Below are 25960 nucleotides of genomic sequence, written 5' to 3' on the forward strand. Positions count from 1 at the left end.
TTTTTATTGCTCATCTGCCAGGTATCATCAGAACAGCACTTCCCAATATGGACAGAGAAGCCAAGGAGGAGTACCACGTGGTGATCCAGGCCAAGGACATGGGTGGACACATGGGCGGACTCTCAGGGACAACCAAAGTGACGATCACACTGACTGATGTCAATGACAACCCACCAAAGTTTCCGCAGAGTAAGTAGTTGAGGTTGGTCAACTTTGCAGTTTACCACTGTATAGCCAGAGCCTCATCTTTTCACTTACTCTGAATTTACTCAGCTTTCAAAAAAAAAAAAAAAAAAAAAAGTCAGCCGGGCGGTGGTGGCGCACGCCTTTAATCCCAGCACTTGGGAGGCAGAGCCAGGCGGATCTCTGTGAGTTCAAGACCAGCCTGGGATACCAAGTGAGTTCCAAGAAAAGGCACAAAGCTGCACAGAGAAACTCTGTCTCAAAAAAAAAAAAAAAGTCTAGAAAACCAAGAACCATTTTCATCATTCCTACAGAAGACTAAATCAAGATAACAACTTACTCACAAACACACAAAAGAAAGTTAAATGGTATAGAGATAATAAGAAAAGAAGACATTAAAAGATCTATAACTTTAGAAACAAACAAACAAACAAAAAACCCACTTGTGTTTTAGGCATTTTACTTACTAGGTTATTAGTCATGCAAGGTGGGAATCAATTAACCTGTCTCTGTCTCAGTGTCTTCATTACTATCCTGCATGTTAACTGCACCTTGATCTGTTATTTATTGTTCCATAACAAACTGCTCCAAATCTTGGTTTAAAATAATATTTTATTTGTGTCTTGACTTTTCAACTTGTGCAGAACTTAGGAGAGATTGCTGTTCTATTTTCACTCCAGCATCAGCTGGTGACAACTCTCCCACGTCTGAAAGCCTCACTTCTAAGATTACTTACAAGGCTGGCAAGTTGAGATTGACTTTTGCTTTCTCTCCGCATGAGCCTTTCTGTGGCTGTGTTATGATGATAAGAACTCCAAGACCACAGGAACCAACTGCTTTGCCTTTTATAAACTGACTGCAGAAGTCATGTAGCTTCTTTCACTGTACCCATAAAGCTACCAAAATTTAAGAGGAGTTCATCCAGACCCCACCTTTCTATGGAAGGACCAGAAAATAGTGTTGAAGAAGAGACCTGCAGGATGAGATATTCTTGTCTGTTTTTAGAAGATGACATCTTAGTATCTAATTTAAATATAATTGTTATGGTTTGGATTAACCCAGCTAGTGCTGATTTTTATAATGTCTGGAAAATTGACAATAATTGTTTAGCCGTTGTTATTTTGATCATTGAACAAAATTTATAAAATTATTGAGGTGAGCAAGGGGCTAGAGAGATGGTTTGGTAGTTAAGAATATATGCATTACTTTTTTCAGAAAACCAATATTGGTGGCTCCCAACTGCCTATAACTCAGCTCCAGGAGGATCTGTTGCCCTCTTCTGGCCTCTGCTGCACCTGCACTCCTGTGCACACAGCCACATAGCCACAGACATATTTGAAAATAGATCTTTAAAATTCTATTTTTATTATTTTAAGTTATGTGTTTATGAGTGTGTTTATGTGGGAGTATGTGTATCTATGTGAAGGTGTCCACAGAAGCCAGAGCTGTCAGATTTTCCCCAGAGCTGTAGTTATAAGTGTTTGTAAGCTGCCCAGTTTGGGTGCCAGAAACCAAACTCTAGTACACATGAAGAGAAGCATAAGCTCTCAACCATGAGCCATCACTCCAGCACCTAAAAAAAATAATTCTGTAGATAAAATGGTATTAAACTATTGAAATTAATAATAGCTGCTAACTGTACCATCATTTAATTACTGGTCACTAATATTATAAATAGCTAAGAAGAGCCTACATTTTATAGATTAAAAAGTGACTTCTATGGAAAGCATAATGAGTGACCTAAAGAATATCCAAAACTATACTTTAACACAAATATGTGCATGTGCAAAGGTGAATACAGAGTTATAGCATAATCATAATGACTCTACTATTTCTCGTAATGGAAAATAGTCACAACAAGAATCTTTTTCTTTAGAGCCTCTTCCTCCAGAGAACTTGGGTCAGTTGCCAGCCCCCATATCAGGAAGCTTACAATTTACCTATAGCTCCAAATACAGAGGATATGATACTCTTTCTGGTCTCTGCAGGCATCTCCCCCCACACATGATATACACTGAAAGAGACACATGCACATCCATATAAATCAACCAAAAGGAAGGCAATTAATTTTGACAATTAAGGAGATGACTTGGTTATTCAAATGAATCAAAAGATAACAATCTACAAAATAGAGATATCAAAGGTGAGGATTATGAGACACATTAGCTTTTGAGTATTTCAAAAGAGATGGGGAAACTTGCTTTTCCTGGTCATATTGAAATTTATACATCTTTCATAATATTGAGGCTCATACAACATTGTCAAAGTTGCATATTCCATTCTGTACAATGTTCAATATGTCGGAAGAGAGGGGGTAGACAGCATTATTCATGGGTAGCCATTAATGTTCTTTCTTATATAATATGAGTATGTGGCACCATTTACATTTTTGATTAACATACATATAAATATGGAGGGAATAGACTATCTAAAAGCTTCCAGAGAATTCTATGTTTGACTTAGTGGAAAGGAAGTAAGATGAGAGACAATTATAGCTATAAAAAGATATTCTTGAAAGATAAAAATTTGTATTTATCTCTAAAATAATTACAAAGTGCTGGAAGGCTTTTAAATATAGGGGTGATTTTATTTTTTTGTTTTTGGTCCTCCTTGAGCAATCAGCAGTGATATAGGTAAACCTTGAAATTAATTTGTGGGATATCATGAAAAAGCAAAAGGAAGACTCAGCTGTCTGAATATGTAGAGTCTTGCATAGTTCTCCATCACTTTTTTCCTTCCTTTCATGTAACAGGTGACCCCATCATCTCACCCAGGACCCCAATATTGTTTTATCATCCTGTAAAGAACACATTCTTCTAGCAAGCAGGCCATCTGGGAACCTCTTCCCATCCATCCGCTTCTCTTCTGTGTTCTACCAATAGAAAGTTCAATTTTAAACCCTTTGAGAAATTTACTGGGATTCAATGAAATCTGAAGTCTTACAGCTGCCAAATAAAAAGGAAAATAAAAGTAGATGTCTTCTTCTTTCAGGCGTGTACCAGATGTCTGTTTCAGAAGCAGCTGTCCCGGGGGAGGAAGTAGGAAGAGTGAAGGCTAAAGACCCAGACATTGGAGAAAATGGCTTAGTCACATACAACATCGTTGATGGAGATGGCATAGAACTATTTGAAATCACAACGGACTATGAGACACAGGAAGGTGTGGTGAAACTGAAAAAGGTGGGTCCAAGGAATCAAACAAGTTACTCAGGTGATCTTTGTTACCCAGGCAACCTGAGGGAAGATAGGGTACTGATGGGTAAGAAACGTGCTTATGCAAGACTGAGGGGGGACCTCATCCATTTGCAGTGGAGGTCTGAATTCTGGGGAGATAAGAGAAGTCTTTTTCATACTGATACTATGGAAGATGCTGGCAAAAGTGTGGATTATACCTGTGTGAAGTAGCTGGCTTGTTCTCCTGTGTTTTGACAAAATTATCTGGTGGGAGAAAAGATGACTTGATAAGCCTGGGTTTTGGAAAAGAAACTCTAATTTCCTTGAGGTCTGCCAGCCTAAGTCAACTAATACAGACTGCACAGCTATTTTAAATATCCTTTGTTCCCTGCGCTGTGGGATGTTCCATGAAATTTTAACCAATCTCCCTTTTTCTTTTCTCTCAAATGAGAACTTGAAGTAACTATAATGATTCTTCCTCCTTATTCAGTTAAACTATCATCAGAAACAAAACATATCCCTCCTCTAGATGTATTACACACAAGAGCTTTATTACTTCATTTTGCTTGGTTTTATATAAATCAATCTCATATTTACTCAGTACTGACTATTAAGCAGAAAGAACCCACCTCTCCATTTTGAACAAGAGAAAGTCATATGAAATAGATTGTTCCAATGATCAATAATCCCTCAAATTAATTTTGAAATAGAGATTCAGACGGACTCAGTCACAGTCACATAGATACATGTGGAATTCACATATAGATGGTATTGGAGCAATGTCCCTTCATCTTAAGACATTTGGAAGCAACTGAGCCAGAAAGTCAGATAAGATTCACTTTAAAGTGAAGAAACGATTATAGTGCATTCTAAAGCAGTTCCCTCCTGATTTACCACTTGAGAAATCAACACCTCTCTATCATCACAGTGTATGGAGCATTAAATGTGAATTGGTTGAGGGGATTACCTTGGTTTTAATCAAGCATTCATTTTCTACTTGGTTTTATAGTATGGATATTAAGCTTCTTGGTGTGATAGAAAAGATTGAATTGTAACTGAGAAAAAATTAAACTGAAGAGTCAATAAAGAAGCTAGTAGCTAGAGAGGAGGAGAAGGTGGCCCTGGAGGACATTTTTAGCAGAGGGAACATGGGTGGCTGACCGCTCACTGTAATACAATGCATACTGTGTGGGTGACATAGAACTAAGGAAAGGTAGGTGACTGTACTGAGAGAGCAATAAAATCTCAAGTGGAATTTGAGGTAAAGCCAGATATTTGCAAAAGTCTCCACTCCTGACTATAAGTCTCATGACCAAAGATGTCTAATTGTCAGCCACAAGAGAATGGAGAGCTGTTCTGTCTGGTGTCGTTTTTTGAAAAGTAGCTGTGTGAACTGTGTGCAGCTGTCAACTTTTTTTGTTAATTAATATTACTATCCCTCCTGTATGACACTCATGCACGAACGTTGACATCAGCGATTCCTGCCTCCCATCCTTTGCTGTGCCAGTAATTGGACAGTTGGTTATGCGAAGGTTGTCACCTGTTTTGAGTGTATTCAGGGCATAAACACACACTGTTCTCTAAAATCCTGAGACATTTAAATCACCCCCATGAAACTCATACATGGCAAATGAGCTCTCTGCATATGATTAATTTGTGCACTTTTCCCCAATTCACTGTTTATTATAGGCAGCGGGATAAGCTTTTACAAAGCACTGACATTTAGATTTAAAACAATGTAGGCTGCTATTTAATTTGGAAGAGAAGATTTGCCCTAACTTGCACCACAAAGTTCCAAATGTCCACCAGGAAAATGCAATCAAATGTGAAACTAGTAGACTAAAAATATGGGTCTCTTTGGAAGACATTATACACAATTTAACAATACAAAGGCATGTGGAAAAATCATAGAATAGTTTTGGTGTTTTAAAGATTTTCTTTAATATGATATTTTCATTGACTTCTTGATTCACTTGTTTATTTTCTACTGGGTTAATCAGTTCTAATTATCTGTCAGGCAGACTGTGGCAAAAGCTGGGAATCTAAAATGTAAGAGATTGACTGCTAGCCACAGGGAATCACAGATTAACAGGAGAGTTCAGTAAGAAGTTGTTTGTGATGAAAGGCGTTTCCTCAGCCTTGACAGTACTGCTGTTTCAGGGTTGATAAATCTTGGTTGTAGGGGAATGTTCTATACAATGCAGGATATTTTACAGAATCTGGACCTTCTTCATATATAAGTTAATAGACATACACTTTCCCTCACCCCACTGTTAATGATAATGGTTAAAAACATTGCTGTAGTTCTTACCAAATACATTTGGAGTGACTAGAAGCAAAATCAGTCCCCATTTGAAAACTCAATTATGGTAAAATGTGTAAGACTATCCCGATGGGTCTGGAATGGTTTCCAAGAAGAATGTATCCTAAGTCGATTCCTGACAGCTGAACAGCACTTTCCCAGATTCACAAGGAGAAAAGAAGACAGGAACAGGGTTCAGGAAAGACTGGTTCAGAGAGAACAGGGCATAATGAAGAGACTGTAAGTCATTCAGTTCTTAGAGTGGAAAGACACAGTAGGACCATTTGAAAATCTGTGGTTGGGATAAAAATGAGAGATTTCAAAATGCCGAAGAGGGTATAAGACTAATGAAGGAGAAAATGCCAGGGACCTTGAGGATTTGAGGAGCTACCTCCAGTCATGTTTGGAAGGAAAGGAATATATTTGAAGACTGCTGCTTATACAGCAAAATGGCCGATGTACAAAGCCACATGGTATGGCCATTCTTAGGCATCTGGCAGACTTGATAGATTCATTTTTAAAATCCTTTCCAAAATCATGTTTGAAGATCTCTGACCCAGGTTCAGAGTTTCATAGCAAAGAAGAAAGAATTATTCTGAGTATTTAACCACTCTCTATGCAGTTATGTGGAGAACAATGTAAAATACAGGTTAGCCTCTAGGTGGCTTGGTGGTGTCAGGAAGAAAATCCACTCACCTGTCCATTGCAGTATGCTCTGCCAGGTGGAAATCCTATCCACTGTAAACAAAGGCATGCACAGCTTCTAAACTGTTCATTTTAAACCAAATAAACTTGGGAGGTAGTGTGCGAACAGCAATAGAAAACATTTGAAGCATTTCTTGTTCTAATCAATGTTATGTCTATTTTTTAAAATTTTCTTTGGTCTATGTATTTGTACACATAGATGTGGATGTATAACATTTGCTTGCTTCCAGTCATAGGGTGATCTGATTTGTTAACTTAATGTCACATCATAAACACTTTACATGCTGTTATATAACACACATAATCATTTTTAATGACTACATTACATCCTATCCTATCTATGGACTGCAATTTTCTTAATAAAATCTCACAGTTGGATTTGCTGTTCTATGTGTACATTTCCCCAGATTAGATATAACCTTCTATTACATCTAAAAATATTATGCGTTTTTCAATATTGTTTGTTTGCACTTTCTGTTGAATAAATCCCTCAGGGAGAATTTTCAGAGGTGAGGATTAGTAAGCTGGGGTGGGCAGTAAGAATTTTATGGCTTATGCAGTGTGTTGCCTCATTTAGTTTTATTTCAACTATTCATAACATGAGTATAAATGTCCACATGGGGAACTACCTCAAATCCTCTTTGGAAGGAGAAAGGGAATTATTGTGAGTAAATGCTTAAATGTTATCCAGTCATCATCCCTGCTGCTCATTCAGAAAAATGAATGATGCATGTGACTACATGATGCAGTCTTCCTAGGTATAGGGAGACAAAAATCAACAAGGCTCAGTAGATTCTTTGGAGCTATTTTCCCTTTTATAATAAAGGGGAGCAATGAGACCACACACAGCTGTTTGGGGCTGTTGAGCAAGACTTCTCAAGGCAATAAAGCTGGGCTAACTTCCAGAGTACTTAGTAGCGTCTCAGAAGAGTGGAGAAAGATGTTCTAGACAAATCATTGTGAATATCTGGAGATCATAGGATGGAATGGTCTGGATGAAGTCAGTTGGTTAGACTGTAAGTATGGCCACATGTTACTCAACACAAACAGGGATTTCTAGTGGTAACACATATCTGGGTCCTTAGGCATACACCTCCATCAAGTTCAAAAAGGTTTTGCTCTAGAAATATTAGCAGATGGAAATTTCATCTTTTCTGATTACAAATCACCTCATCTCAGAACGATTTTATTCCAATGCGTGATTCAGTCTAGTCATTACAGAGATTTCTGAGAAATTGCAGCAGTCTTATATTGCCAATCTATAAATATCATTTATATCTCTTCTCCACAACACATCCAATGATCTAGGAGCTACTGGGTCCCTTCCAAGAAGACAGAATGATGGAGAATTAGAGGAAATGTTTAGCAGCAGGGAAAAGGAGTGGTTGGTCCTTGATTGCAGAAAGATGAAGGTGGGAGATAACAAAGTCAAGGATGCTGAATATGCATAAGCTTTCTGAAATGATGATGGTCTTGGGTCTGGAGCAGTGCAGAACTAGGTCTATCTAAGCCCTGTGATTAGATATCCATTCAGGATAAGTGTGTACTAGGCAAACGACAACTACATGGAAGGCAGATGCCAGCCTTAAAAGATCAAGCTTGTTCCAAATATATGTTAGCCCTGCCTCATTGGATTACTGCTTAGAAAGTTGTTTCTCAGGTGGTATGGCTTATATTTGTGCTACAGTGTTGCTTTTCATCCTTTGCTAACTCTCTGTATTTCTTATTCGGAAGTAAAGGGCACTCACCTTAAATCTCCTTGTGACTGTGTCCATTCAAATGCTACCTCTGAGGTCTTTTGCTTACTTGTCCAAAAATATGTACTACTTAAACTTGTTATTCTATTAATGGGTCAATTTGTCATTTATGTGTTCTGATCAAAACAAAGGACTATCTTCAGTGTCACTTATCGCGAAGAGAAGGTAACTTAGTACCGAAGGGACTCAGAACTAAGCTTTGACATTACCTTTTAACTAGAAAGCAGTGACCATCTTTCAAAAGGAGGCCTGGGAAGCACAACAGATACGTTAAAAAATAGCACTGAGATGTCCAGGAAGACAAAATTATGTCAATAAGTATGTAGAACTGGAAGGATTTTTCAGTGGTAAGAGCACTTGCTGCACAAACAGTAGGCATGGAGACAGGCATTCACATACCCTGAACCTGTAACAAAAATAGATTAGTGGAACAGTCTGCTTGCAATTCCACTGCTATGAGTGAAGAGGCAGGATCCTGGAGCAGGTTGGCCGGCTGGACTAGTGGTATAGTGTAAGTGAGCTGTGAGTTCAATTGAGAGGCCTTGTGTGCATGTCCATGTACCAAGTAGAAGAAGGTTGAGGAAGATTTTCTGTGTCAGCCTGAAAGACAGGCATACACACATACAAATAAAAACCTGGGAAAAACATAAATTAATGTTATTTAACAGCTCCACCTATCAAAATCTGTCCATAAACTATGATAAATAACTATACGTATGTGCTGGTAAGGTCATAGCCTTTGGGAAACACAATCTAGTAAAAACTAAGCAAAAGAAACGAAGCTATCAGTATGATGATGCTGGGATATTATGTGTTTATGTAGCTGGCAATATGAGGCAGTTGTTAAATAAAACAGACCTTTGTATTCTAGCTAAAAAATAATGTGTCCTTTCATTACGAGATTTGTAGCACTTCACAGAGTGGGCACCCAATGGACATTAACTCCCTTCTTGGTGGCTGTAGAGAATGAGGTTGACTTTGTGTGGGGTGGCCCTTCTGTATTTGCCATGTTTTTTGCACCATGTACACCTTGCATCATGCTTCAACAACTGATTGTTCTGAACCACATGGATACTGAATCAGCATAGATTTTTCTCTCTTTGAGAAACTGTTTGCTTCACTCAGTGAACCAATCAGGTCTTTATCTTCCATTATTCTTTCAAGGAACTGGTTGTCAATCTTCTCTTCATTCTTACCAGCCTGTAGATTTTGAAACCAAAAGAGCATATAGCTTGAAGGTAGAGGCCGCCAATGTACACATTGATCCGAAGTTCATCAGCAATGGACCTTTCAAGGATACTGTGACGGTCAAGATTGCAGTAGAAGATGCTGATGAGCCTCCCATGTTCTTGGCCCCAAGTTATATCCATGAAGTCCAAGAAAATGCAGCTGCTGGCACTGTGGTTGGGAGAGTACATGCCAAAGACCCGGATGCTGCCAACAGTCCGATAAGGTACACATGGTTTTATCTTAAGAACATACATGGGAGCTGGGCAGTGGTGGTACATGCCTTTAATCCTAGCACTTGAGAGGCAGAGGCAGGCAGATCTTTGTGAGTTCCAGGCCAGTCTGGGGTACAGAGTGAGTTCTAGGACAGGTTCCTAGAACATACATTGGAAACTTTAGAGGCAGGAAGTTTGGGAAGAGTCTTATAGGCACCATAGCATTCCATTTCAAAACATATCAAGTTTCAATAGATTTCAAGCAAAGTTAAGATTTACCAGATATGAGTCTATTTCATTTCTGCTACTAACATTTTGGCTAGGCTTCAAGCGCATTAGTTAGTTCTCTCTGAAACAGAGTCCTAATGTATACTAGCTGATAAAACCATTAGCCAGATCTACATGCCTTCTGGAACTGGGATACAGTATAATTAATTACTATGAAATAATTATAGTAATTATCTTGTGTTTAATATCTCCGTAAGTACCACTGACTTTAGTAGGTGTGTTAGATGTATGATCCAATTTATCTTCTCAACATTGTTGTTATATGAACTGTAGACTCCTAAATTGATCAAAAATTAAGGTTCTGCAAGATGAAATGAACAAAATGGAATAATTTGTGAGTTGTTACAAGTTATAGGGAAGCTCTAATCCCTGATGAGCGCTTTGCAAAGGTAACAGAATGATTATATGATTTTGTTTCTATTATTAAGAAAAAAATATGCAGAATCATGCCTCTCCTTCCCCCATTGACTAGACCTACTGAAACATGAGGTTGATGACCAGGAAGGCATTGCAATGAGAATGAGGTTGAGAAGAGATTCAAACCATAGTTCTAAGACATTTATAGGGTGTAAATGTGAAGTTATGTGAAGTCCAGTTCCGTAGACTGGGTTATCTTTTGTCCTCTCCACAGCTGCTCCTCTATTTTCTTTCTTCCATCTGCCTTCTCAGGATCTCTCTGCCTCTGGGCTCCCAGGCTTTATAATGCTATTAATGTTGTAGCCAAAATGACTGCTATAAAATGTACATCCAAATATATATCATATGATTGAAAAGCAGCAAAACTCTGTGACTAAATTATTGCTCATTAATTCTCCTTCCAAAGTAATATAGTGTCATATTTAGAGATCTTCCTCAATCCACAACCCAGTTTAGTCACTCTCTAGAGCAAATGTGCTAACTCTTAATTCCTACCCTATACATGTTCTGTCTTCAAAATGAAGTCTCTGCTTTCCAAGATGTGGTGTCATGCTTATTATGCTCATCTCAAATGGGCTTGTGCCTGTCTCATCCAAGCTTCATCATTTTAGCCGAATCCAGACACCACATTCTCTTATCCTTCCCTTTCCCTCTCCTTCCTCATATCCATCCTTTCCTCCTTTCCTTCATTGCTTATTTCCCTATAAAAAATTTTCATACCATGAAGTGGAGTATACATCTTTTCAAAGCATACAAGTATTTAGTTTCACTCAAGTAAGCTAAATGCCACATGTGGTGTTAGAGAACTGGATGTTTTCAATAAGAATCTTTTGGATAATCAAAACCATTGTAGATTATACCTAAAATTCATTTTTATTTCCAAATAATATTCTACCATATGAATACACAGTGTCTTGTTTATCTGTATGTGATTTACATGGACATTTATGTTCTTTTAGCTGTTGGATTTCATAGATACAGCTTCTGTTTATACTGCTCCCCAAATCTTTGCGTACATATACGGTTTTTCTCTTGGCTATGTAACTAGAATTAGAATTGCTTAATCATGTAGCAAGCTTGTGTTTAAATTTCTGAGCAGCTGTCCTTTTTTCCCCCTACAATACCCGCAGCATTTTCCAATGGTGTCAGCAGCATGGCTTATATCTTTTGATTCTAGCTACCTTAGTAAATTCCAAACCCCATGTCATGTTTGTTTCACTGATACCTACTAATAGGAAGTATCCGTATAGACATCCACTTAGTAGCAGTCTGTATTTTCTAGAGAAAAAAAAAGCTGTATAAATCCTTTTTCCATTATGTAATTGTATTAACCATCTTTTTATTATTGAGTAATAAGAGTTCTTTATGTATCCTGGCTGCAATTGATTTGCAAATATTTTCTTTCATTCTGTGAGCTGCCTCTAAATTTTCTGATTATTTCTTTAGCGGTGAAACTGCTTTTAATTGTGATTAAGTCCACTCTTTTCCTCCTTGGTTGCTTCCACTTTACTTGTCAGATATAAGAAATTGTGGCTTACTTTAGACAAACTCAAAAATATTTTACTTGTATTTCCTTTCAGGAAATTTTATAATTGTAGATTTTTATTTAGATCCTTGACTTATTTCAAATTGATGTCTCTGTGTGTTATGGGGGGAAAGCTCATCACATTATATCCCATGTGGATATCCACATTCTGGACTCTCAATTTGAGTCACTTTATATGTGTGCCTATTCGTATGCCAGTGTCACACAGTTTTGATTACTGTAACTGTAGAAGAAGTTTTGAAGTGAGAAACTTGGATTCCTTCACAGTTTTTTTATATTATGCTTTATAGGAAAGTAATAGTAGCCTTAATTTGCATTATCCATGGATGTTCCATACTGCAAAGGCAGAGTTGGATGGTTTTGTCAGAAACCCTGCATCTTATACAGTGTAAAATATTGGATTGTTGCCTCTTGCTGAGCCATGTTTTGGGTAATCACTGAATTCTTCCACTAACTGTGGTGCACGTCCATAGTGGACAACAACTGTTTTCTGAACAAACAAATTAATGTCCCTGATTTGCCTTAGAAATTCAGATTCTTAGATCTGGAAGTGATGACATTCCCTTCTGGCATTTATTCAACAAACCTATATTGAATACACACTGGTAATCCCCTAATAAATCCAAATAATATACAGAAAGACCCGATAAAAGATTTCTACAGTAAAAATATGCAAACAGTCAACAACTATGCAAAAAGTGCTGGGTAACAAGGTGGAGAGTGATAAAGCAGGACATCTAATGTTCTTCTCTGGCCTCTATACTCTACATACTACACATTCATATACACTACATACACTCAAAGACATGCAGAAACAAACAAATAGTAACAACAACAACAACAACAAAAACCAAGCAAAAGAGCACACACACTCGCACTCAAATATACATACAAATATACATATACATACACACACATAATGATGGGTGTGATAGAGTACATTTATAATCCCAACACGAGGGAGGCAGAGATGAGAAAAAATATCCCTGGAGCTCACTGTCAAGCCTGCCTAGCTTGCTTGGTGAACTTTCTGCAAGGGAGAAGTCTTCTCTCTAAAAACAAGATTGTCAGCCTTTAAGAAATGACACCCAAAATTTATCCTCTGGCCTCTACATGCAGGTGCACACATGTAGACATCCACACACATGAACCCATGTACAAGTACATGTACATTCTTAAGATGGTCGATATTGAAATTAGCCAAGAAAATGTAAATGAAAACTACAATTTAAATTTCCCCTTGTCACAGTTAGAATGACCATTCTCAACTAGAAAACAAAAGCGAGAGACGAAAATGCTAGTAAAGAAATAAAGAATGGGAAAGACTTAACACTGCCGATAAGAATGTAGATTCTTCTTTCTTGGAGCTCCGGGAGTCCAATCAGTGAGAAAGAGGAGGGATTGTATGAGCAAGAATTGTTGAGACCATGATTGGAAAAAGCACAGGGACAAATAGCCAAACTAGTGGAAACACATGAACTATGAACCAATAGCTGAGGAGCCCCCAATTGGATCAGGCCCTCTGGATAAGTAAGACAGTTAATTAGCTTGAACTGTTTGGGAGGCACCCACGCAGTGGGACCAGGACTTGTCCTTAGTGCATGAGCTGGGTGTTTGGAAGCTGGGGCCTATGCAGGGACACTTTGCTCAGCCTGGGTGAAGGGAGGAGGGGACTGGACCTGCCTTGACTGAATCTACCAGGCTGAGCTGAATTCCCAGGGAAGTCCTTGCCCTGGAGGAGATGGGAATGGGAGTAGGCTGGGGAGAGGGCGGGGCGGGGGGGGGGGCGCGGGAGGAGGGTGGACAGGGGAATCAGTGGCTGATATGTAAAATTAAATTAAATTATAAAATTTAAAAAAATCTCGGCCTGGGAGGAGGGGACTGGACCTACCTGGACTGAGTTTACCAGGTTGATCTCAGTCCGCGGGGAAGGCTTTGCCCTGGAGGAGGTGGGAATGGGGGGTGGGCTGGGGGTAAGGTGGGAGGGGGGAGAACAAGGGAATCCGTGGCTGATGTATAGAGCTGAATTGTATTGCAAAATAAAAATAAAAAAAAAAATTTAAAAATCTCAAAAAAAGAATGTAGATTCGTGTACCCACTACATAAAATAGTACCTGGGATCCAAAAATCAAGAGGACTACCATCTGGCCCAGCACTATTACTAATATGTATCTACACAAAAGAAATAAAATCTGTAAGTTGGATGCATATCTGCACTTCCATGTTTATTGCAGCACTGTTCACAGTAGCCACGATACAGAACCAACCTAAATGCCCATCCACAGACAAATGGATAAAGAAACTATGGGGCATACTCATAGTAAATAACTGTTCAGTAATAAAGGAAATTATAAAATTCTATCATTTTCATTTTTAGGAATAAAGATGAACCTGAATAAAGGGACATTCCCTTCAGTGAAATAAGCTAGGGGATAAAACAACCAACCAATCAACAACCAAGCAGCTGAAGGATCAGATGTTCAAGGTCATCCTTGGCTGCATATTAAATTTGAGCTCATTCTGGGCTACATGAGATTCTTTTACCCCCAAAACAAACAAAACAAACAAACAAACAAACACAAAACAACAAACCAAAGCAAAGGACAGCAGATAATACATGATCTCTCTCATATGTGGAATCTCTAACCTCAAACCAGTCTTGTGTAGTGTATTGATTAGAGACACTGGGCAGACTGGAAGACCCAGGAACATGAGGATAGTTTAGTAAATAGATTCAACATTACAGTAAGATAGAATGAACTCTTGTATCTTGGTGCACAGTAATATGACCATAACTGACATTAATAATTACATACTTTGTTATGTGTCTTGAAAAGAGTTTAAATATTTGTAATGAAAGAAATGATAAGTTTAAGATGATGACTAAGTTTAAGGCTAATGACTTTGATTTGAAAATTGCACAATATAAACATTTACTGAAGCACCATCAGAACCATATATATCTACAATTCTTACATAAAAATAAAAACAATTCTCTAAAATGCTGCAGCAACAGAAAAAAAAACCTAAACACATGAGTATATAAATATGAATAAATTTGCAACAGGCCATGGAAGGAATATATACAATTCATAAAAGAAAATGGGGACTCAGGGTGTAGTTCAATTGGTAAAATTTATGCCTAGCATACCTGAGGCCATGGGTTTGATCAGCAGCCCAGCAAAATGGGGTATAGAGGTGTGGATCTGTAATCCCAATACTCCAGAGGCAGCAGCTGAAGGATCAGATGTTCAAGGTCATCCTTGGCTACATATTAAATTTGAGCTCATTGTGGGCTACATGAGAATCTTTTACCCCCAAAACAAACAAAACAAACAAACAAACAAAAAACAAAAACAAAAAACAGCAGAATAGAAGATTATGTATTGCATTTTAGAATATTATCCTTATTGATGAGAAATATAATTTTTGAATGTTTTCTTAGAATCAGAACAATATGTTTAAAGCAGTTTTTCTGAATCCTCACAGCACACTTTGAGACTGTCTGTTTCAGGAGTCAGTTCATGGGAATATTATGCGCAGGGGATAATGTGACTTGCTTAAGTTCACATGACCAGTTTCGAGACTGGATTTTAATCCAGATCTATTTTAGCTTCAATCTGCTGTCTTAGATATAGGCAATTGGTAACAGAAGTGTTACTTCAGCTACATATGACTATTGTGTTCTTTTGGTAAAGAAGCTCTTTATGCAATGGCAGGAGACTCTTCGTGTGCCTCTAACTGCTCTGAGATGTTCATAATTATAAGTTAATACAACTTACTTTTGACCTAGAATATCAAGGTGTGTTGGGAACTTTTTTAGGAGAACAATGATATAAAGACACATAGAGTAACTATTATGTCCACTCACCTGTAGGATTTCACTCATGCTATGATTGAATTGAGTTAGTCTTTCACATTCTTTGTCTGTGGGCTGACTTTTCTCCTGATTCTAATTCTGGATTTATGAGAGTATATGCTGTTAATTTTTATACTGTGTTGTCCTTTCTTCACTGCTTACTTATTCTTCCTAAAGGTATTTGTGGGCAGAGATGGGCATATAGGTTAGTGCTAGAGAGCCTAGGAAGCATCAACAATGCCATGAGTTCAGGTTTCAGTGCTGTAGAAGCACAATAGAGGTATCTGTGAGTTCATGTTTACTGTGCCTTATTTAAAAATAGAAAGAAGGGCAAGGTGTATCTTAGTAAAGTACTTAGTTGGGAAGCATGATGATCTGAATTTGATTCCAAGAACCCACATGATAATGCTGGTTATGGTTGATCACACTTATAATTCTGGTGCCAAAGAAGAGACAAATGGATCCCTGGGGCTTTTTGGCCATGAGACTAGCTTACTTGGAGAGCTCCAGTCTGCTGACAGACTCTGTCCCCAAAAATGTGATAAACAGTTCTTGAATACCAATAACTAAGGTTTTCCTGCAGCCTCTAAATGCACATGTACATACAGGTATCTTCTCCTACAACATGCATCTGTATATACACAAATGTATCACCACCACCGCTAGCACCACCACCGCACGTCACACTCAAACAACTAATTAATTATATCTCTGTCTATCATAGAATTGAATCTTTGCTCTCTTAACAGTGCAATCTATTCCTAGTTGAACTTCAATCTCTATTTTATGCTAAATTTACTTAATTTTATGTCTTCCAATAGCTTTCTCTCAGACAGTGAGGCCATAAAGTTTGAAAACTCTCGTGGACATCTCAGATATCTAAATCTCGACTGGATCCTACTGCTACTCTATTAATCACATAGTTTTCAATCCCTCTGGCATTTCAGTAGCTATTTCTCTTATTTTGAAAACTATATCTAATTCTTAAATTTTCTCTGCTCTCTTTTTCTTTCGGATCATCTTTACTACACTACCAGAGTGATCACTCAGTTGTTCTGATTTCATTTATTTGCTTATTTGCTTAAAGTTCTACCGTGGTTTCTCATTGGCTTCACAATGGAGGCTACCCTCTGACTTTCAAGAGATTTCATATTTTCTCCCTCAATACAACAGCAGAAGGAACAAAAATTAAAATAACAACTTCTTTGGGTTGCATTGTTTAATGTGGCTGAGTTATGAGGATGCTTCATTTAATTCCACATATAATATAAAGTTAGTTACAATTACTGTTCTAGTGTAAAGATAAATATGTTGAAGTTAAGCAATTTTAAGTGACTTTTTCAAAATTATATTATTCAGATTATATGCAGTGGGGCATGACTGGATTTAAGATTTTGCAAAATCCAGACCCATGGATGAGTTTTATATCTTTAGAATTATGTCTTGCCTTACCACATTCCTTATTGTATATGTGCTGTCATGTTTCTTAAATAGGAAGCTGCCTTATGCCAAAAGACAAGTCTTCTGTTATTGTACATAGAATTATATGCTGAGGGGTAAGATACAGACCTTTACTGGCTTTGATGAAATGTAAGACCAAACTGAAGTTCATCCCCATGAAAAAAGAAAACTATTCATTTCTCATAAGGCGCTGTATTCAAAGTTCATTATGAATGACTTCATGTTTTGAATACTATAACATTCTTGTCCATGAGTGACTGTCTTTCCTGGAAAGGATGTGACTGATCTGAGATAGGAAGATCTGGCCACTAACATTGGTTCCTCAGAAATTAGACATATACCATTTGTAAATTCCATCCTGTATAAATTAGGAGAGTAGGCTCTTTGATATCCAGAATCCTTGCTTCCTCTGATATTCTTATATTTTAACCATCACTGATGTATTCTATACATTTTATGAAAATGTTTCAAAAACATCTAAGATTTGGAAACTCCCCTCTTTTGAGGTTGGTGTGATGAAATGAATTAGTGGGACCCTTCAAGCTTAGCAGACCTATTAAAACTAAGTTGATGGTATGTACCAAGTCTGGCTAAGTTATTTCACCTCACCTCAATCAAAGCCAAGTTTCTTTCCCTATCTCCAACCTGACCTTATGATAAAGACATCTCCATAATATTCTGAGAATCCTTTTGCCTTTGAAAGAGACAAATTCCAAGTGAGTAGGACGTGGTAAAACTTTTTCACTTTGCTGTAGAGTGCATCACATTCAGTAAGGAATGAAGAGAATGACCTACAAGTCACTGGCTGAGCATGATTTGTGTTTGCACCTTGGAATTCAGAACCAAATTACCTACAGGTCTCTATAGCTAACAAAACAAAACAAAACAAAAAAGATGTAAAATATAGCAAGCACTTTTCTTTAAATGTGGAAAATACTGATGTTTATATTTATAAATAATCTTTAATGGTGAATTTAGTTAACCTTGAAACTATTTAATATTTCATATGCCAAAATTTGGCAAAGGTTTGATACATTTGTGACTTTCTGAGTACTTTGGGAGTGAGACAAACTCACTCCCCAAATGCAATTTCATAAATATTCAGATGGTGGGTGATTATAGTAAATATGGAGAAATATGCAACACATTATTATACTTCTCAATCAAATATGTTAAACAGCATTTTCATTCATTGTACTGAATAAAGAAGTCCAATATACCAAAACGATTTCTATAAAAGATTCATGTGTAAAGTTTGAAAAATAAATTTGATTAACATGAAAACCTAAGTCATGAGATCAGTTGAAAAAAAGTTGCTTTAAATATAACATAGATACAATATTCAAATATTAAGCTACTCTGAATGTCTTGGTCTAATTGCCTCATTTACATTCTGCTTAGGTATTCAATTGATCGTCATACTGACCTCGACAGGTTTTTCACAATTAATCCAGAGGATGGTTTCATTAAAACCACTAAACCTCTAGATAGAGAGGAAACCGCCTGGCTCAACATCTCTGTCTTTGCAGCAGAAATTCGTAAGTATTCTCCTAAGGGCTTTGATTTGACTTTACTAAATATTAATTCTTCTGACTCTAGTCTATACAATAAAATTGCTGAGATGGATTTTTTTTATTTATTTGTTTTGTTTTGTTTTATATTTTTTTCTCCTTTTATTGGAAATAGATTTTTTTCTAACTAATATATCATGATTACATTACCCCTCCCTCTCCTGTTTTCAGTTCCTCTCTACCTCCCATCCCACTGGGATCTACTCCCTAGCTATCTCTCATTAGAAAAACAAATAGGCTTCTAAGGGATAATAATAAAATAAAATATAGTAGTAAGATAAAACAAAAACTAACATATCTGAATTTGACAAAACAAACCAAGGGAAGAAAAAGAGTCCCAGGGAAGGCACAGGAATTAGATACGTACTTGTTCTCATACTCAGGGATCCCAAAAAATCACCAAACTGGAGGCCATTATAAATTCAGACCCCTGTGATGCAGAGCTAATGCAGACACTAGTAGGATTTGTGCAAGCTGTGCCAATCTTTGGAAGTTCATACAAACTGTCAGGTTGATTTAGAGAACCTTGTGTTCTTGGTGTCTTCCAAGCCATCTGGTTCTTACACTTCTTCTGCCTCTTCTTCTTTAGGGTTTCTTGAGGGGATGGATTTGATACAGATATTCCTTTTAGGGATAAGTATTCCAAAGTCTCTAACTCTCTGCACAGTGCCTGATTGTGGGTCTCTGTATTTGTTCCTATCAGGTGCGGGAAGAATTTTGTCTGATGATGGTTGAGCAAGGCACTGATCTAGGAGTACAGCAGAATGTCATTAAGAATTGTTGCTACATTCTATTATCTATATCTATCTATCTATCTATCTATCTATCTATCTATCTATCTATCTATTTATATATAGAACAGTAGTATTTAATTTTATCTTAGGTTCCTGAGGTTATTATCATTATAATTATTTTTTGGTTTTTTTATTTTATTTTTTAGTTGTACACATAGAACAATATTTAGCCAAGTAGAAATGCTTTCATTTTTTTTGGACAATTTGTGTGCACACTGAGAAAGATGGTTTATTACTCAGGGTTCTCTAGAGCAACAGAACTTACAGAATTACTCTTTCTATATATATATCAAAAGGAATTTATTAGAATGACATACATGCTGTGGTCCAGCTAATCAAACATGGCTGCCTGTGAATGGAAGGCTCAAGAATCTAGTAGTTGTGTGGTCTATGAGGCTAGATGTCTCAGTTGGTCTCCAGTACATGCTAAAATCCTGAAGAAGTAGGCTCTAATGCCAGTGACAGATTGGACTTGGTAGTGAGGATGATAGCAAGTAGATAATGAGAGAGAGAGAGAGAGAGAGAGAGAGAGAGAGAGAGAGAGAGAGAGAGAGAGCGCTTTCCTACTTCTTGTACTTTATTTAGGTCACCAGCAAAAGGTGTGGTTCAGATTAAAGATGGATATTTCCACTCAAAATATCTGGATAAAAGGTTTATATTTCCACCTCAAAGATCCATTTTAGAAGTGTGTCCTCCCATTTCAAATGATTTAATTAAAAAAAAAGAAAGAAATCCCTCATCAGTGTGCTTGGTCATTTGGATTTTAGTTAATTCCAGATATAGTCTACTTGAGAACCAAGAATAGCCATCACAGATGGCTTACCTTCTCCAGCAGTTTAAAACTTATGATCATCATGTTAAACCTCAAACAATAGCCTTACAGTCAAGACTTAAGGTATTTTGCATAGGTGTTAACCATTAATTCTTGAACCTGATCATGTATCAAACTCTCTCAACACATCTCATAGCTGGCGTATTACAACAAAATTTCTTGAGCCAATCTTGAGATCCCTGATTCAGTAGATCTGTACTAGAGTCCAGTCATTTATATGAGCAACAAATGACCAGGTGGATCTGATGCTACATTTGGGAACCTACTTTGAGAATAATGGTAATAAACTACTTTCTAGCAGGACTAGGTTCTATTAGTAACCTTTAGAATTATTCTCAGTCAAAGTAGGAAAATGGTATAGTATTTCCTGGTTTAGGCATGACATTTATTCCAGGAATCCTTCCACAGAATTTCACACACTTTTGATTTAAGATAGGTTTTGTGCCAACAAAGCATGTGTTAGTTTTTTTTCTAGCTCTGTAAAAAGTATTCAGGAGAATAACTTAAAGGGAAGAGCAATTTAGCTGTGCCAAGAGATTCCTAGTTTCATCCTAGGGTCCCCTTGTTCCATCCTTAAGTGCCTGTAAGGAGACAGAGCATTGTGGTGAGCAATATGCTACTGAGCAAAGATGCTCATATCTTGGTAGACATGAAGTATGCTCCAGTGACATCATTCCTCTAACTTAACCCTGCTTTCTACGTTTCATTATTTTCCCAATAATACCACAATATTACAAAACCATCAATAGATTCTTAATTACATCAGAGCCTCTAATCACTCCCCAAAGCCAATGAACTCCTAAAGATATGAGTACATGTGAACATTTCCTAGTCAAATCATAATTATGCAATTCTTAGAACTGCATATATAGGTGGAAGAAGCTTGATCACTCTGAGAATTAGCATGGATCATTATATATTATTTGTTTACTGTCTGAATTCTCTTTTCTCAGACAACAGACATCAGGAAGCCAAAGTTCCAGTGGCCATCAGGATCCTTGATGTCAACGACAATGCTCCTAAATTTGCTGCCCCTTACGAAGGCTTCATCTGTGAGAGTGATCAGACCAAGCCACTCTCCAACCAGGTAAATCTGGCTTCCCTTGTCCTGCCCATAAGCAATGCATTTGAAATAGAGTTTGATTTAGTAATCATCAACTTGAGTTACCTGCCTCTGTCCAAAAAAAAAAAAAAAAAAAAAAAATCATGTCTTAGTACTGCTTTTAAGAGTTTTTAAAATCAGAGGTTTTAGCTTGCTAGGAAAACCTGGATTAAATGATATGCTGATATCATCATGATTTATTTATGAGCCACCTTTCTCTTTCAGCCAATAGTTACAGTTAGTGCAGATGACCAGGACGACACAGCCAATGGACCAAGATTTATCTTCAGCCTACCCCCTGAAATCATTCACAACCCAAATTTCACAGTCAGAGACAACAGAGGTTTGTACTAAAATTCCTACATATTCAGAGATGTAGAAATGGCAAACAAATGCCTTTCATATTGCACAGCACAAATATTTTCACTAATCTAATAATGCCTTCCTGTTGAAGAATAAACAAGGAATAATAATGCCACTTCTGTTTTGACACACAGATTCATTTGATACATATGAATAAGTAAGTCTAATTTTATTTTCCTCGTGTGTGTGTGTGTGTGTGTGTGTGTGTGTGTGTGTGTGTGTTTGTGTTGGCTTTGATATTCATGAAGCAGCAGGAAAACCAAGTGGGAAAGCTTACAGGGTCAATATGCAAACAACTCCATTTATCTAATTTTTAAAAAGAGATTGATAAACCCTTCGGGGGAAGCATGGCTTTATGAATATTGATATCAAGTAAAGCATGAAAAGAGATTAGTTCAACTTTGTAAGGCAGCATAATCTTTCACACACAGGCTTTCCCCTCCAAACATAGTTGCAATGCAGTGTGGCTGGGAGCAGAACTCTGTATCTAAAAGTGCTGACAGTGGTATTGCCAGAAGGGGTTAAAATGAAGCACTGTTTGTCCATTTCAAAAAAACTTGACAGTATTCAATGTACTTCCTGCTTCTCATTCTGTGGGTCAAGGAGGTCACAGACCTGCAGGTTGTTAGGAGGAGATGCTTTGATTGTAGAGACCTAAAGTGACACAGCCCCTGGACAAAGTTAGTGGCAGCGTCAGGGGTGAAGATCAGGTAATCATGTTGATTCACAGACCATACTGTTATGCTCTGAGCATTTCTTCTCAGTAGGAATTGTGTATGTAAATCTGTGACAGTGTCAGCCTATGAAATGCGGAGACCAGTGCAACCATCCGGGATGGGAAACAGAGGCCCTTCTTGATACAGCTGTTTTAACAGCCTCATGCTATCCATGTAAAGAATATAAGTGTATTTCTTTTCTCATGACTAAAAGAAGACTAAGAAGACAGGTCTCAAACTAATGTAAGAATGCTGCTACTTCTCTGTTATGACTGCCATCAGTACCATAATGCCAGTAGCTACAATCCAAGGACTATGTTGAGATCCCTCACCTATTCTGTTCACTTAATTTTCACTGTACCACAGGCAGTAGCTATTATTATTCCCATTTGACAAATGAGGAAAATGAAGCACAAAACTATTAAATAATCTGCCAAAAGGCAACCATGCAAATAAAAAAGTAGAACTGAGTTTTAAACCAAGTGGTCAAACTTGATGTTATTGCTTTAACTTCTTCCTGTGGTGATATGAAAGCAGAGCAATATTCCTTATGCTACTGGATCTAGAGGGAATGTGGTTTGACATATTTTAATATTTCGTGAACTGACTAGAACATTTAATTATGGGACTTATAAATTAAGCATATATCAAAATGAGACTACGAGGGAAAATGCCTGAGGTATTATGACAGGGGCTTTTCTCTCCCAATTCATTGCTCTCTCAGAAGAAGTGAGAAAAATCTTCTGCAGAGATATGTGTTTTAAAGGAACCTTACAGTAAAGCTAGGGTTCACTTTTAAAATGGCCCTTATCATTTCAAAAATAGCATTTTTACTTTGCATCCTTTTATTTTGTCCTTAGCCTTAACCTTCTTGGCTTTATGTGTAGGAGTAAGCTCCTTCAGGAAATAATTGAACCAGACCTGGGACACAGGCCTATAATCTCCCCTGCTCTGAAGTTTGAGCAGGAGAATTGCAAATTCAAGGACTTCCTAAACCACAGAATGGGTTCAAGGAAAGCTTACACAACTTAGCAAGATCCTGTCTCAAAAAACGAAGTTAACTAAAAGGGATCAAGTTACAGCAGCTGAAAGCTAGAGTGTTTTCATGGTTTGTGAGAGGCACTAAGTTCAATCCACAGTACAGGAGATGTGTTGGAAGGAGAGAGCGAGGGAGGGAGAGAGGCAGAGAGGGAGGTAGAAAGAGAGGGGGGAGAGACAGAGAGAAGAGAGAGAGAGAGAGAGAGAGAGAGAGAGAGAGAGAGAGAGAGAGAGAGAGAGAGAGAGAGAGAGATTGTTTGTGGGGCCTGCCTCCCAGCTCCCAAATAAATCACACATGGATACTTTTACTTACTTATAAATGTCTAGCCTTAGCTTGACTTGTTGCTAGCCAGTTTTTCTTAACTTTAAATTATCCCATTTACCTTTTGCCTCTGAGCTTTTATCTTTCTCTATTCCTGTATAACCTACGTTATTTCTTACTTCGTGGCTTGCTGTGTAGCTGGGTGGCTGGCCGTTGGAGTCCTCCTCCTTCTCTGGCTACTTCTTTCTCCTTTCAGATTTCTCCTTCTTTCTGCCTGCCAGCCCTGCCTGTCTTTTCTCCCTCTTCGCCATTGGTCATTCAGCTCTTTATTAGACCATCAGGTGTTTTAGACAGGCCAAGCATCACAGCTTCACAGAGTTAAACAAATGCAACAAAAACAAAACTAACACACCTTAAAATAATGTTCTATTTCAGAGAGAGAAAATAATTGTACAAAACAATAGGGTAGACAGGAGTTTCCAGCCAAGGACACATACCTTCAGTTGGTACAGAGAGTAACATAGGAGCTTACTTTTGTCGTGGTGTTCTTCCAGGAGAGGATTGCAGGTGAGAACTGAATCAATGTGTACTTAGCTAAGTTGAGAAAGGTCTGCATAAAGATTTCATGAGGCTTTCTGAGGTATCTGTATTTTAGCACAAGAGAATCCTTGCCTTAACTGTTAGAAGTTTCCATCTTCCCAAATTAGTTTCCAGTACTAGTCTGAATCATACACCTTGTTTTGTTTTCATATTTTGCAGTGTTAATATTAGTTTAGTTTTCACTTACCTTTGTCAGTAGTGAGGAGACTTGATCAGCTATCCAGAAAACTCTGGTTGTGCTCATATTTTTACTTGTATGTTGATATAATTCCCAAATTACATTTGAAGTCTAATGCTTTGCTCTATTCCCTGCATGTTCTGCATTTACAGTATGCAAGATCTGCATTTACAATATGCCTCCTATAAACAGCAGGCTGTTCTAGGCTTTACTGAGTGGGCCAGCTTCATCTTCATCACATGCTCAGTCTTTATTTTTAATGTAAAATCATATTTTGTCTCCATTAACCTCTGTAAACACTTTACTGTGGCATATTGTTCTCCGGGGGTTTATAAGTATTTTATTTTACCACAGTACTTTGTGGATGCCATCTATAATTTCATGGAGATTATATTACCACTGATGAGCCAGCCAACTACACAATTCATCTCCCCTACCTTCTCTTTTAGGAGACTAATCCTACTGTTGAGCTATACTTTTGCAGAGAATTGCTACTTCTTAAGAAAAATTACTTTATTAACTATGGCAAACAGTTAATGAAAACTCCCATGTTTAGTGCTATTACAGAACCTCAAAGCAAATACAGTCCTATAATTATCATTTAATAGAGTTACTTTCTGCTGGCTCCTAAAAGTAATTACATATTGAAGTAATCCAAAAGGAATAATCACATTCCACATCCTATTAATAGCCTACTGAGTTACCAAATTTCTCGGCAGAGACTATTTTCCATAGAAAACAGGAGATAATGGTTTAGATCATGCTGAGTAAAAGGATCAAGTCACTTTCTCCTTGAGTGTTTACTTCCATTATGCCATGTAGATAATCACTATTGTGTTTGCCGAAAGTCATCCTAAGCACCTTTAGAAATATAAGAGGAAAACCCTCTTAGTACAAATCAGCATTTTATTTCATTTTATTCTTCTCCATCCTGGACTCCCGGCTTCAAAGGTGGATCAGCAGGTATAAAGAAAGTAGAACATTCAGTGGCTCTTCAACATGTAAGTCCATCTTGAGCTATTAATACCAGATTGGAGTTGTTTGAGCAGATAAAGAGCCAGTCCACTGAGTCCATTGAGATGCACTTACTTTGAAAATACCAGACTTATGACATTTCTGAAAACACAAGGAATGCATAATGTCTAAGGAAAGTAGAAGAGAGGAAAAAGAGAGGGAATAATCCTTCACATTTAGCCAGTTCTTCACTGGAGTATAAAATCTTAACAAAACCATTTTTACCCAATTCGTCAAAGAACCCATTAGGATGTGTTTTATGTCTTTAGTCACAATTTCAAATGAGGCAAGAACAATAATTGTCCAAAAGCAGCGATCTGTCCAAGGTCATACTCCCAGTCAGTCATGAAATGTAAT

General features: G+C 37.5%; 1 protein-coding gene across 1 annotated transcript in view; it reads left to right on the top strand.

The window, feature by feature from the left end:
- Positions 1 to 25960, top strand: part of Cdh11 (cadherin 11) — a 162879-nt gene that overhangs the window by 122083 nt on the left and 14836 nt on the right. Inside the window, exons 6-11 of the mRNA XM_059264253.1 lie at positions 22 to 189; positions 3175 to 3362; positions 9320 to 9573; positions 18535 to 18671; positions 21284 to 21417; positions 21658 to 21775. Coding sequence (XP_059120236.1) covers positions 22 to 189; positions 3175 to 3362; positions 9320 to 9573; positions 18535 to 18671; positions 21284 to 21417; positions 21658 to 21775 — 999 coding nt within the window. The remainder of the gene's footprint in view (positions 1 to 21; positions 190 to 3174; positions 3363 to 9319; positions 9574 to 18534; positions 18672 to 21283; positions 21418 to 21657; positions 21776 to 25960) is intronic.

Source organism: Peromyscus eremicus, chromosome 5 (genome assembly GCF_949786415.1).
Source record: "Peromyscus eremicus chromosome 5, PerEre_H2_v1, whole genome shotgun sequence".
Taxonomy (NCBI): Eukaryota; Metazoa; Chordata; class Mammalia; order Rodentia; family Cricetidae; genus Peromyscus; species Peromyscus eremicus.